Here is an 11764-nt window from a genome sequence, read left to right on the forward strand (position 1 = left end):
TCCTCTCCATCCTTGATTCAGGGCCGCCTCCTCCAGGAAGCCCTCCTCTCCATCCTTCCCGTCATCACACCTGCAAAGACCCTGTTTCCAAATCCGGTCTCATTCCTGGGTCCCTGGGGTCCTATCTTTCTCAGGTTGGGCCCACGGCCCTATTCCCGCGTGTGTGTCTGTCCCCGAATTTCCCTTCCTTCTCGGGACGGCGGTCATGTTGCAGCAGAGCCCACTGCCCTCCATCCGACGTCCTCTAGATAATTGCATCTGCACGGACCCTATTTCCAGAGAAAGTCCCCTTCCGAAGCGCTGAGGGCTGGGGCTCCCACTTGTGAAATTGGGGGGCACCCACCCAACCGGTGACAGGGCCCCGTCCTTCTCTCCCCGCCGACGGGGGATGGTTTTTTCTTCTTTCCTGTCTTGTCAGGTACAGGACTTTGAAACGTCCTACGGGATGCCCAATCCCGGGACCTACACCGTAAGGATAAGAGCCCGTGGGTACTTCACCGGAATCGTGAGCGAGTGGAGCGCCCCCAAGCACTTTGGTGAGCGGGGCACCCTTCCCTCTCCCCGTCGTGTGTGTTGGACGCTGTAGGTCCCGTCCCCGGTCAGGGCTCCGTCCACGTCTGTTTCCCCCAAAGGGGGCTCTGCCAGGGCCGCCTCCTCCAGGAAGCCCTCCTCTGCATCCTTGATTCAGGGCCGCCTCCTCCAGGAAGGCCTCCTCTCCATCCTTGATTCAGGGCCACCTCCTCCAGGAAGCCCTCCTCTCCATCCTTGATTCAGGGCCGCCTCCTCCAGGAAGTCCTCCTCTCCATCCTTCCCTTCATCACACCTGCAAAGACCGTCTGTGATGGGCTGAACTGTGTCCCCCAAATTCACAGGTCGGGGTCCTGACCCCCAGGGCCTCAGGATGGGGCTGTGTTTGGAGACGGGTCTTTAAGGAGGGGATGGAGGTCAAATGAGGCATCCGGGGTCAGGACATGGACGGGACTCTTGGGGGCACAGTTTGCACTCATAACCACATGGAAGCCGCGGGCCCCTTTCTGGCACCACGGTCCCCTCACTTCCATCCGAGGGCCCACCCCGAGCTGCCCTCCTCGCTGTGGCTGCTGCGATGTCCCCCCAGACGGCCCTGGTGTGGCGGCTCCCAGCGTCCAGCAGCTCGAGTCCAAAGGCCGCCTGGAGGCAGAATTCCTTCTTCCTTGGAGATAGGAGTCTTTTGTCTTGGGGGCCTTCGACTGATTAGACGAGGCCCACCCACCCTTCCGTGCTGTGTTCCCCCGCTGGACTCAGTTTCCCCTCACGTTCCCCTGTCCTGGCTGCTAGACTCTGAGCCCCCTGCCCCAGCTGTTCTTGCGGGTTGCCTGTCCAGCCCCTGCGGCAAAGAGCTCACTATTTGCCCCAAATCTTTTAATGCAATAGGTTTTTTTTTTTTTTTTTTTAATCGAAATTATTGCAAAAACTCCAGGATGGACGCAGGATCAAATTCAAGCACCGAGGGGGTGGGACACCCACGCTGCAGCCCTGGAGGGAGCGAAGGACGGGGTGCAAGGGGGTCCCTCCACTGCTGGGCGGACGCGCCTCCCCAGGGCCGCCCGGCCGCGCCCCCTTCCCGCTGGGCCTGGCTGGGGACCACTGGCGGGGAGGGGAGGCCCCCCGAGTCCTTTGAAATCCCTCCCGCGGCCGGGGGTCCTGCGCCCTGGCCAGACCAGAGGGCTCCCCGCGTCGGCGCTCAAGGCCCAGTGTCCTTTTGGGGGGAGCAGGGGGGTGGGCGCGCAGGTGGCGGCCGTCCCCAGGCGCACGGTGCTCCACGTGCCGGCCTCCTCCACATCCGGGGCCCCCGCGGAAGCGCCTGCGGCTGGGGTGAAACCACCCTCCTGGGCCCCCCACCCCCACCCCAGGCCCGGCCCGACGCGCCCCCTGCGCCCCCTTTCCCTAGTGTGCGACCCCGAGGAGGAGGGCGCGCGCCTCCGCGTCTGGCTGACCGCCTCGCTGACCGCGCTGGGCCCGCTGCTCGCGCTGGGGCTCCTCGTCCTGATCTGCAGAAAGTGAGCGCCCCGCGGCCCCGGGTTCGAGCCCTGGCTTCCCGGGGGGGTCCCCACGCACACCGGACGCTGCGCCTTTCCCCACCCCCCTGCGTGCGCACCCCCGCCCGTCCCGGGCCTCCCGGGGCCGCAAGGGTCATTCTGCAACCCCATCCTGGACCCCACAAGGCAGCATCCCGGGGGCGCCCACCCCCTTCCTCCCTCCCTGAACCGCGAGCACCCGTGGGGGCTGCAGCCAGGCTCACCCTGCTTGCCCCCACTGTTTGCCCCCTTGCGCAGACTCCCTGGCCCCCAGCATCCTTCAGGACGTGGCTCTGGGGGGGGGGTCCTTCCCCACCCAGCGGGCGGCAGGCCAGCGACTTGCATTGTGACAGACTCCTCGGTGATGCCAGCCCTGCCCTGGCCTTGGGGTGTTTCTCGGGGTGCTCACCTGGTGGCCCCCACCCTCCCAGCCCCTTCAGGCTGCCCAAGGCTGGGCTTTAGGAGTGGGTGGGACCCCCGCGCCCCGAGCTGGGACAACGGGCTTTGTGAGGCAGCTGTCTGGAGGGCACGTTGCCGTGATGACAAGGGCCTGGGGCCGCCCCCATCTTTATAGGGTCTCTGGCAGGGGGATGGGGTCAAGGAGGTTTAGCTCGCGCCAAGACTATGATTACTCGCTCGGGCGTTGTCTAGGCTCTGGGGGCCGGACACTACAGACCCCTCGGGGGGGAGGGTCGAGTCCTGCCTCCGGCCTGGCGTGGCCGTGGCCCTCCTGCGGACGCCGCGTGCGCCCCGCGCGGGCTCGCTGCTGCCGGTTGCTGAGTTGGGGACGCCTGTCTCCCCCCAGGTACTCGCTGATGCGGAAGATCTTCCCGCCCATCCCTCACATGAAAGACCCCCTGAGTGACAGCCTGCAGAACAAGCTGGTACGGGTCTGGTGTGGGGGGGGGGGTTGGTTCTGGGGGCGAGGTGGGCACAGCCCGGCCGGGGGAGCCGGAGGCTTGTCTGTGGGCCCCCACTGGGTGCCCAGGATGTGACCAGGGGGGTGGTCCCCCGAGGTGCTCGCCCCGGTGGGCGGGGCCTGAGCCCACGTGGGGGGCGTGGTGCCCAGTTGGAGATGGGGGGAGGGGGGGTTGGGGGGAGGTGGGGGTTGGGGGGGGTTGGGAGGGGTGGTGGTTCTGGCCCTGCCGGCCCCTGAGGCTGCTGCGGGTGCGCCCAGCGCCCCGTGTACAGCTCGGCGCGCGAGTCGCCCCATCCGCGTCCCCGCAGATGATCTGGGAGGCCGGCAGAGACCCCCGGGAGGAGTGTCCGGTGGCGGAGGTGCAGGTTGTGGGGGAGACGTGAAGCTGGAGGCCGGGCCTCGTCCTCGGGGGGCACCGCACGGCCTGGCCGCGGTTGGATGGATGGACACGGGTGCCAGGGGTGCGGGGACGGGGGGGGGGGCACCCCAGTGCTGTGTACATGGAGCTGCCGCTACGAAGAAAGAGAAAAAAAAAAAACCACGTCGTGTCGTGCTCATTTCGTAAATAAAAGAGTTTTCCACCCTCTCGGTGGTCCCCCCGAAGGTGGGATCCGGCCCGTCGCCCCGAGGCCGCCAGGAGAGACCGGACTTTGCGCCCAGGGTCCCACTAACGCATCCATGCACGTGCTCCTCCCTGAGCTCTGTGTCGGAGGGCATTGCGTTTTCTTGCTGCGTTTTCCCCTCCCAAGCACGTTAAGTGGCTTATGGCACGAGAGCGCCCCTCCGGCCCCTGGCCAGCTCCGCACGACCCCTGGGTGGGGGTGGGGGTGGGGGCGCGCACAGGGATGCGGCGCGTGCGCAGCAGGCAGGGGGCGTCCCGGCGGCGAGGCCTCGGTGGGGGTGCAGAGACGGAGATGGGGGGAGAGGAGGGACCCCCGCTGCCTGCCGCCCCGCCCACGGTGTTATTAATTCCCGACGCTGAGCCACCCCCGGACCCGCTGGAGGACAGCCCACCCGTGAACCCAGGAGAGAGGACGCCTGTGCATCCGGGAACCTGGCCTCCAGGAGGGGGCTGGCCTGCAGCGTGGGCTGTGCAGGGACCTCTGATTCTCTGGCTTGCTTGCATTCTTAAGGTTCCAAGGTCTTAAGGGGCGGAAGCCAGCTTGAACTGCCTGCCATCCGCCGACTTTTTGCTAAATAGGGAGAAGAGGCCGATGTGCGGAATGTCCCACAGGGCACCCCCCGGGGGCCAGCTGGAGATGTTTGCGAGGCGCTAACGAAGTGGGGGGCGGGGGGCCCAGGGCAGGCACGGGCCACGTGATGGGATGCACCGCTGGGCTCCCGGGTGAGTTGAGGCTCCGAGGGTGGATGGAGGGGGGTCCGGGGGCTCGGGGCGGGCGGGAGGGAAGTGCAGAGAGCGGAGGCGTGTTTGCTGAAAGGTTTCGCGGCAGGGAAGCTCAGATGTCCCAGGGCCCCCAAGTTTCTGTTTCTCTTCCCCATCCATGGGGGGGGGGGGGGGGGGGGGCCTTGGCACAGGCCAGGCTGCAGATGGGCTCTCGGGGGCCCGGTTTCCTTCCTGCCTCTTCCCAGCGGGAGACCACAGCATCTCCTCCCCACCCCCAGAACCTTAAGAGTTGGGGTTAGTGCAAAGTCCAGAGGGTGGCCTCTCACCCCATTGTTCACACCCCAATAAGCTGCTCGGTTCAAAAACAGACCAACACCCGGGCCACCCGGGGTTCACGGGCTCAGATCCCGGGTGCAGACCCAGCACCCCTCGTGAAGCCATGCTGTGGCAGCATCCCACATAAAATAGATGAGCGCGGGACGTTGGCTCAGGGACAGTCTTCTTCCCCCCACCCCAAAAAACAGCCCACCACTCGGGGGTCTCTGTGTCCCGGTTTTATTCTTTTGCAGCAGAACGCCCAACACAGAACATAATCGCAGATATTCGGCTGTGCAAAAAAAGATAGTGCTTAAGTACAAATGGGAGACATGATTCCTTTGTTAAATAAATACTTAAACACAACGCGGGTCCCACAGGCACCTGGACCCGGGGCCGTGCGTCGGGAGCTGCCTGGCCGTGGACCCATGCAGACGGCATGATTGCCCTGTCCCCACCCCAGAAACCGATGCATGGAACCGGCGTGCCGATGGTCTCGACCACGAGGAGCCCCGCCTAGAGCTTGGTCCCGGCCGCTCCTCGGGGTCCGGCCGGGACGAGGACAGTGGAATTTCTGGAAGATAATGGTCCGTTAAGAGTTAGGTATTGTACGCGCTGCTGTTGGTCCCGTGTCCGGCGGGGCGGGCCGGTGCCTAGATGACCTTCTTCAGCTCGTCGTACAGGACCAGCACGAAGGCGCCCCCCATGCCCCTGAGCACGTTGGACCAGGCGCCCTTGAAGAAGGCCTTGCCCCCCTCGTCCTTGAAGATCTTCCGCCAGCAGTCGACGGTCCCCTTGTACATGATGTCGGCTGCGGGGGGGTGGAGAGACACGTGGGGGTCACTGGGAGGGTCTTCCGGGAACAGGCGCGAGGAGAGCCACCAAAAAAACCCGGGACCGGGTGCTGAACCCCGGACACCCCCCCAGCAGGGCAACCTGGAGTCTGGACCATCCGGGGGGCAAAGAGGCCCTCCTGGAGGCGGAGGACCCTGGGTCACGACCCCCCTGGGGGCTGCAGTGGGAGGATGGGGATGAAGCACACAAAACTCGAGTTCCAGCTTCCACAGACCCGTCTCCACCCCGGGGTCCATGCAGGGCCCCTGCACACCCTAGACAGGAGGTCAAGGGTCGCGAATGCAGTGCTGCCCAGAAAAAGGACCTCGTGTCTGATGAGGCCCCCTGCAAAGCCGGACTAAGGTGGGGCAAAGCGCCTTGTGTGAGGGCTGCACGCCTCCTGGGGGGCTGAGACCAGGCCATGCGAGGAGCCGGCGTCCCTTCTCCCTGGGGCCCCAGCCGCCACCCCCAGAGCTGCACGAGTTACCTCCTTTGCGCCCCGACTGCATCATCATCCGCCGGCGCACGGTGTCGAAGGGGTAGGAGACCACGCCCGCCACGGCCGTCACCGTCTGCGCGATCATCCAGCTCACCACGATGTGGGTGTTCTTGGGGTCGGGCAGCATGCCTGTGGTGGGGTCACCGCCGGCGTCAGGCCCCGCGGCTGCACGCCCCCGCCCCCGCCCCAGGCCAGAGCCGCACCCCCACCACCCACTGCGCTCCTCATGGAGCTCCAGGACCAGGTGAAGCTGAGGGTCAGGATGGGGTCGGCCACAGGGCCTGGGATGAGGAACGCCACCTGCAAACTACAGAGGGGCAGGCCCACAGGCCAGCTGAGCTCTGGGGACTGACCTCTCCAGGGCAGCAAATGGAGGAGGCTGGGCAAGTGAGCAGGCCGCCCCCGAGGCTGTCCTGTTGCAGAGGACCAAGCAGGCTTGAGCCCTGACCCTCAGACCCTGAACTATGCACTCTCAGAAATGCAGGTTGCCCCCGAGGCTGTCCTGCTGCAGAGGACCAAGCAGCCTTGAGCCCTGACCCTCAGACACTCAACTATGCACTCTCAGAAATGCAGATTGCATTCCCAAACCCTACGACCTCAAAATGAGATTGTATCCGAACACAGAATGTTTAAAAAAAAAAAACGATCAAAATAGAAAGAGGTCACACACGTCAAGCTTCATATCACGTGCCGATCGCCCCCCCACCCCCCCCACAAAAAAGTAACCAGACACAGAAAAGTACCAAGGATGCACCGTGTGAGGACACGGGGAGAAGACATGTCTACACACCAAGAAGAGGCGTCAGGAGGAACGAGGCCTGCCCACACCTGGATCTCGGGCGTCCAGCCTCCAGGACGGTGGACCCACACCCGGCGGTTGTCGGAAGCCCCCACCCAGGCCCGTGGCACCGGGAGGACACACTCACCCTTGGCCGTGTCGTACACGCCAAAGTAGGCGGCCCGGTAGATGATGATGCCCTGCACGGAGACATTGAAGCCCTGGTACAGGCCCCGGAGGCCGTCAGACTTGGTAATCTTCACCAGACAGTCTCCCAGGCCTTTGAACTCGCGCTCCGTGGCCGACTTTCCCACGTCGGCCGCCAGGCGGGTCCGGGCGAAATCCAGGGGGTACACGAAGCAGAGGGACGTGGCTCCGGCCGCCCCTCCGGACGCCAGGTTGCCGGCGAAATACCTCCAGAACTGCGTGTGCTTGTCCACGCCGCCCAGAAAGATCTGCTTGTACTTATCCTTGAAGGCGAAGTTGAGGGCTTGCGTGGGGAAGTAACGGATCACGTTGGCCAGGTTGCCCCTCCAGAAGGACAGCACGCCCTGCTCCCTGGGGATGCGCACGATGCAGTCCACGATGCCCTTGTACTGCTTGTCGGCCGCGATCTGCTTACTGGCGTGCTGCACCTGAGGGGACGATGAGGGACCGGGTCACACGGGGGCCTTGGCCAAAGATCCACCATCACCCCGGGGGAGGGTGTGTCCTCCGAAAACCGAGCTCGTGCACGTGGCCCGAGGTGCCCGGAGACCTCACACCTGGAGAAACCCGTTCTCTTAGGTCATTAGCTGCCCGTCGCTGCAACAGTGTCGCAAGAAAACCTTGCAACAATGTTGCTAACAGCGCGATACATTCCTTAACAAGTTACAACACGTGGAACGACGTCCCAGACTACAAAATAGTTTATTCTGGTTCTTAACCAAATAGAATACAAAAGGGAAGAAAAAAATGTGTAATGCCCAAGGGCATTAGGAGGACCCCCCCCCCACACCACGGAGCACCCAAGGTCACCGCCCAGCCCCCCCCCACGCGGGTTCGGTCCACGCGGCCACCCCGCGCGCATGCGCCCTCCGGCGAGCACCGCAGAACCCGGGCTCGTCGTCCCCAGGGCGCACGCGCGGACGTCCCCGGCGCGGAGAGCGCGTGCGCGCCCGCTCCCCTGCCCACGTGACGCGCACCCGGTCCGCCACCGGAAGTCGGCGGCTCGCGGACAAAGCGGCGCGGCTTCCCACTTCCGGTGCCCGCCCGCCCGCGGGTCCCGGTGCCCGCAGCCCGCCCAGACTAGTTCCCCCGCGCCCGGCCCCTCGTCCCGGCGTCCCCAGGCCGCCCGCACCTGCAGCAGCAGCTTGACCCGCTCGATCGGGGCCACGGCCGTCTTAGAGATGGCGGCGGCGATGCCTCCGGCCAGGAAGTCCTTGGCGAAGGATATGGCCTGTTCCGTCATGGTGGCGGAGCGCGCGGCGCAGCGGGCGGACAGCGGAGCCGGGACGCGGAGAACCGAAGGGTGGGCGCCGCTGGCTCAGCCCTGCCGCCGCCGGGACCGAAAGGACGGGGCGGCCAGCGCGCAGCCGCTAAGGTGCCCACGCCCCGCCCCCGCCTCCGCCCGCCGCGCTCATTGGCTGCCGCGCGCGCCCACGCCCCGCCCCTTCCCGCGCCCTGCGGCCCCGTGGGCTGCCGGGACTGGCGCCGCGTCCCGCCCCGCGCCCCCGTCCGCCGCGCCCATTGGCTGCGAGGCCGCTGACGCCCCGCCTCTTCCGCGCGCCGCGCCTCGAGGCATGTCGGGAGCCCGGCCCCGCCCATGCGTGGTGCGGGCCGGGGGCTCGGCGGCCGCCGTGACCTTGTGAAGGTCAAGCCGGGGCCCGGCCGAGTGAGACGGACGGCGGCGGCGGCTGGCAGCGAGTCTGAGGGGTCCTCCGGCTCTCCTCGCAGGCCCCCGGAACCCGGCCGAGTCCCCTGGGCTGGCCCCGCGGAACCCCTGACTCCGGCCGCGACCCCGGGGCTCTCCCCGCAGACCCCTGAACCCCGGCCGTGTTCTCCGGGCTTGACCCCGTTGACCCCCAGACCCCGGCCGCGACCCCAAGGCTGGCCCTGCGGACCCCCGGACCTCGGCCGTGACCTCCGGCCTGGCCCCGCTGACCCCTGGGCTCGCTCTGCGGACCCGCAGACCCCGGCCGCGACCCCCGGGCTGGCCCCGCGGACCCCCGGACCCCGGGCGCGACCCCCGGATCCCAGCCGCGACCCCCGGGCTGGCCCCGCTGACCCTCGACCCCAAGCCCCCACCCTCGCTTCCACCTGAGACGACCCCCGCCGCCCTGCCGTCCGGGGCGTGCTCGCCCCCTGCGCGGGAGACCCCGGCCTGGTGTCGGTCCGCGGGGCCCGCACGAGACCCCGGGACGACCCACCCCCACCGCGCGGCACCCCGAGCCCTGACCCCGTGACGCCGGGCGGCCCTCGGGCGCCGCGCTCTGGGGGCCTGGTGTCCTGTCTCTCCCGCCGGCGCCCAGCTGCCTGCAGCCTCCGGGCCTCCCCACCAGGCCGGGCGCGGCGACGTGGGGGCTCCGAGACGGGCAGGGGGCATGTGCTGCTCGCCACAGGCCCATGCTCACACGCGCACTCCTGCGCTCCTGCACGTGCACATAGGCTTGAGCACAGATTCACACACATGCACGCACGCCCTGGTGCATGCACTCGCACACACCCACATACAGGCACACGCTCGTGCAAACAGATGCACGCGCACACACCCACATACACGCTCTCGTGAACGCTGCTCATGCACACACGCGCTTGTGCACACACCCCCATACATGCACACGCACTCATGCACACATGGCACAGGGAAGCTGCTGAGACTGCAGCTGTCTTGACATGTTGGGAACTGTTTATGGAATTGTAACGAAATGCGCAAGCGGTAGCAGTGTCACTTGGTCAATCGTGGCAAACCACACAGGCATGTAAGCAGCACCAAGGTTTCCCGGGTCCCCAGTGTCCTTGAGCACGCCCTCCGCGTCCTGCCCTGACCTCCGGGGAGAGGCGGGGAGGGCGGCGCCTGGGGCTGCCCAGGTAGGAGGCCGGTCCTGCTGCAGGTGCGGGGGGAGGGTGCGGGGCCCAGAAACCCCTGGAGGGGCGTCAGGGTCTGGCCCTGGGGCCTTGCAGGTTCTGGCACATTCTTGAGGCTTCACCAGGAGCGGGGCGGTGGGGGCAGAGGAGGCGCCTGGAGGCTCCCCGCACCCCCTGCAGTCCCTGAGGGTGTCTGGAATGAGAACTGGGCAGCCCTAGGTCCTGGGGGGGATGAGGATCAGGCTCCGGGCCGTGTGTGGGGAGAAGAGCATCTCTCCCCATGTTTCCTGTGTCCCCAGCATCAGCCTGCTGGGCGGGACGGACCCTGGCGAGGACCGTCCCTAGGCCAGCCCGCCCAAGCGGTTCGTGCAGGATCCAGCTGGTTGGCGTCTGCTGGGGCCGGGGTTCCAGGGAGGCCCTGGCACCAGCTGCTTCTGTTTCAGAGCCTGTGTCCCGGAGACTAGAACATTCCTCTCGTGCTGGTGGGGCTGCTGACCTCTGAGTGATCTGCTCCCCCCAACCCCCAGGCACGGGGACGCACGTCCCCTCCTTGTGCTCCGCCTGCATTCCCAGCGGCCACCCTGCCCACTAGGCTCTGAGCGCCCGAGGGTCCCTGGCCGCCTGGGCCTGGCACCAGACCGTGCTGGGGGAATGCTTCTGGAATGAATGAATGAATGCGCGAAGGAATGCATGAAGGAATGAGGTCTCCTGGTTGCTAATGGGTTCAGGACATGTTTTTTCCATAGAAAGCGTTGCGTGTGTGTGTGTGTGTGTGTGTGAGGGTGACGCGGCCCCTTTGCTCCACTGGGCTGACCTGGGAGGGCAGCGGGGCTGCGCACTCGAGAAACAGAACTCAGTGTACCTGGGCCGGGAGACCCGAGGCCGACTGCACACCTGAGACGGGAAAGGAGAGGACGCCGAGATGTGGAGTGAAGAGGGAGAGAGGTCCTTACAGCCCCTTGTCCCATCCCGTCCCCCCGACACTCCTGGGGGCCGACTTGACCCAGTGAGGCATCCAGACTGTCCTGGAGGGCAAATACATCTGCTGACGGAATGAATGCATGCATGAATGGCTGGATGAATGAATGAATTGGGCCTGGAGGGTGTGGGTCAGGCCAGGCGGCCCTGCCCAGAATTCCAATCTTGAAATCCTCTTGCTTCCTAAAGCATAAACTCCCTGTAAAGATGCGTGGGGCCCGCACCCGTGCACCCTGTCTCCCACCACGCTCCCCTAAACACAGTTTTTGCGTGACGGGTGGGCCAACAGCGGGAGAGCAGGGGGTCCGGGGACCCCACGGATGCTTGGTCCGTTTCCCCGAGTGTCCCCGGGCCCTTGCTTTGTTTGCATCGTGGGGGGCTCCCTCGGGCGGGTGGGTCCACGGTGCAAGGGCACTGTCGTGGCCGTGGGATCTCGGGGCCGGCCACTCTTGGGGTCCCGGGCTCAGGCCCCGCCCGGCTCCCTGCAGCCCCGGCAGGGGCGCTGGCACGTCTGGTGACAGGCACAAATCAGGTGACCTTGAGACAGGGTCGGTTGCTTCTAACAAAGCGGGTGACCTTGACACAGCTCCCGGCACCCGGAGCGGGTGTACAGCCCTGAACCCCAGTTGCTGTTAGCACCACGGACGCCCCCCGTTTCTGCTCAGCCCGGCTGAACACAAAGGCTGCACGGCCCCCACGGGGACCCGGCCTGTTCTTCCGGGAGGGGAAGCGGCCTGACTGGGTTGGCCAAGGTGACCGGGTCGGTGTCACCTCAGCTCCGCCCTAGGACGTGGCCCTGCTGGCAGCTGTGCACCAGCCCAGGGGTCAGGGCGGGGCTGGTGCAGCCCTTGGCTCTCAGGGCCAGTCACTGCCAGTTCCCTGCGGCTGCAGGTCCACTGGGGGCCACACCTGGGACGGAGACACAGGGGTCGTGAGCTGTGGGCGTCCTGTGGGACGGCTCGGTACCTCTAGG

General features: G+C 66.4%; 2 protein-coding genes across 9 annotated transcripts; one reads left to right on the plus strand and one right to left on the minus strand.

Moving 5' to 3' along the window:
* Positions 1–6: 6 nt before the first annotated feature.
* LOC124232373 (interleukin-3 receptor subunit alpha-like) lies at positions 7–4723 on the plus strand. 8 transcript variants are annotated; one of them, XM_046649344.1, is made up of 4 exons: positions 7–536; positions 1931–2039; positions 2863–2941; positions 4178–4312. In XM_046649344.1, the coding sequence occupies exons 1-4, from the start codon at positions 389–391 to the stop codon at positions 4295–4297; spliced, it is 456 nt and encodes a 151-aa protein (XP_046505300.1). In that variant the 5' UTR covers positions 7–388; the 3' UTR covers positions 4298–4312. The 8 variants fall into 8 exon arrangements, 5 of the variants coding, with proteins under 5 accessions (XP_046505300.1, XP_046505301.1, XP_046505299.1 ...); XM_046649345.1 differs by lacking the exon at positions 4178–4312 and adding an exon at positions 3285–3657; XM_046649343.1 differs by lacking the exon at positions 7–536 and having other exon boundaries at positions 552–2039; positions 4178–4299.
* Positions 4724–4860: 137 nt separating this feature from the next.
* On the minus strand, positions 4861–8303 carry SLC25A6 (solute carrier family 25 member 6). The gene is made up of 4 exons (XM_046649346.1): positions 8087–8303; positions 6896–7382; positions 5958–6098; positions 4861–5447 (listed from the first exon to the last, which is right to left on the minus strand). Exons 1-4 carry the CDS (start codon positions 8195–8197, stop codon positions 5290–5292), a joined length of 897 nt encoding a protein of 298 aa, XP_046505302.1. The 5' UTR covers positions 8198–8303; the 3' UTR covers positions 4861–5289.
* Between the last annotated feature and the right edge of the window lie 3461 nt (positions 8304–11764).

The sequence above is a fragment of the Equus quagga genome, unplaced genomic scaffold, assembly GCF_021613505.1.
Source record: "Equus quagga isolate Etosha38 unplaced genomic scaffold, UCLA_HA_Equagga_1.0 HiC_scaffold_5135_RagTag, whole genome shotgun sequence".
Taxonomy (NCBI): Eukaryota; Metazoa; Chordata; class Mammalia; order Perissodactyla; family Equidae; genus Equus; species Equus quagga.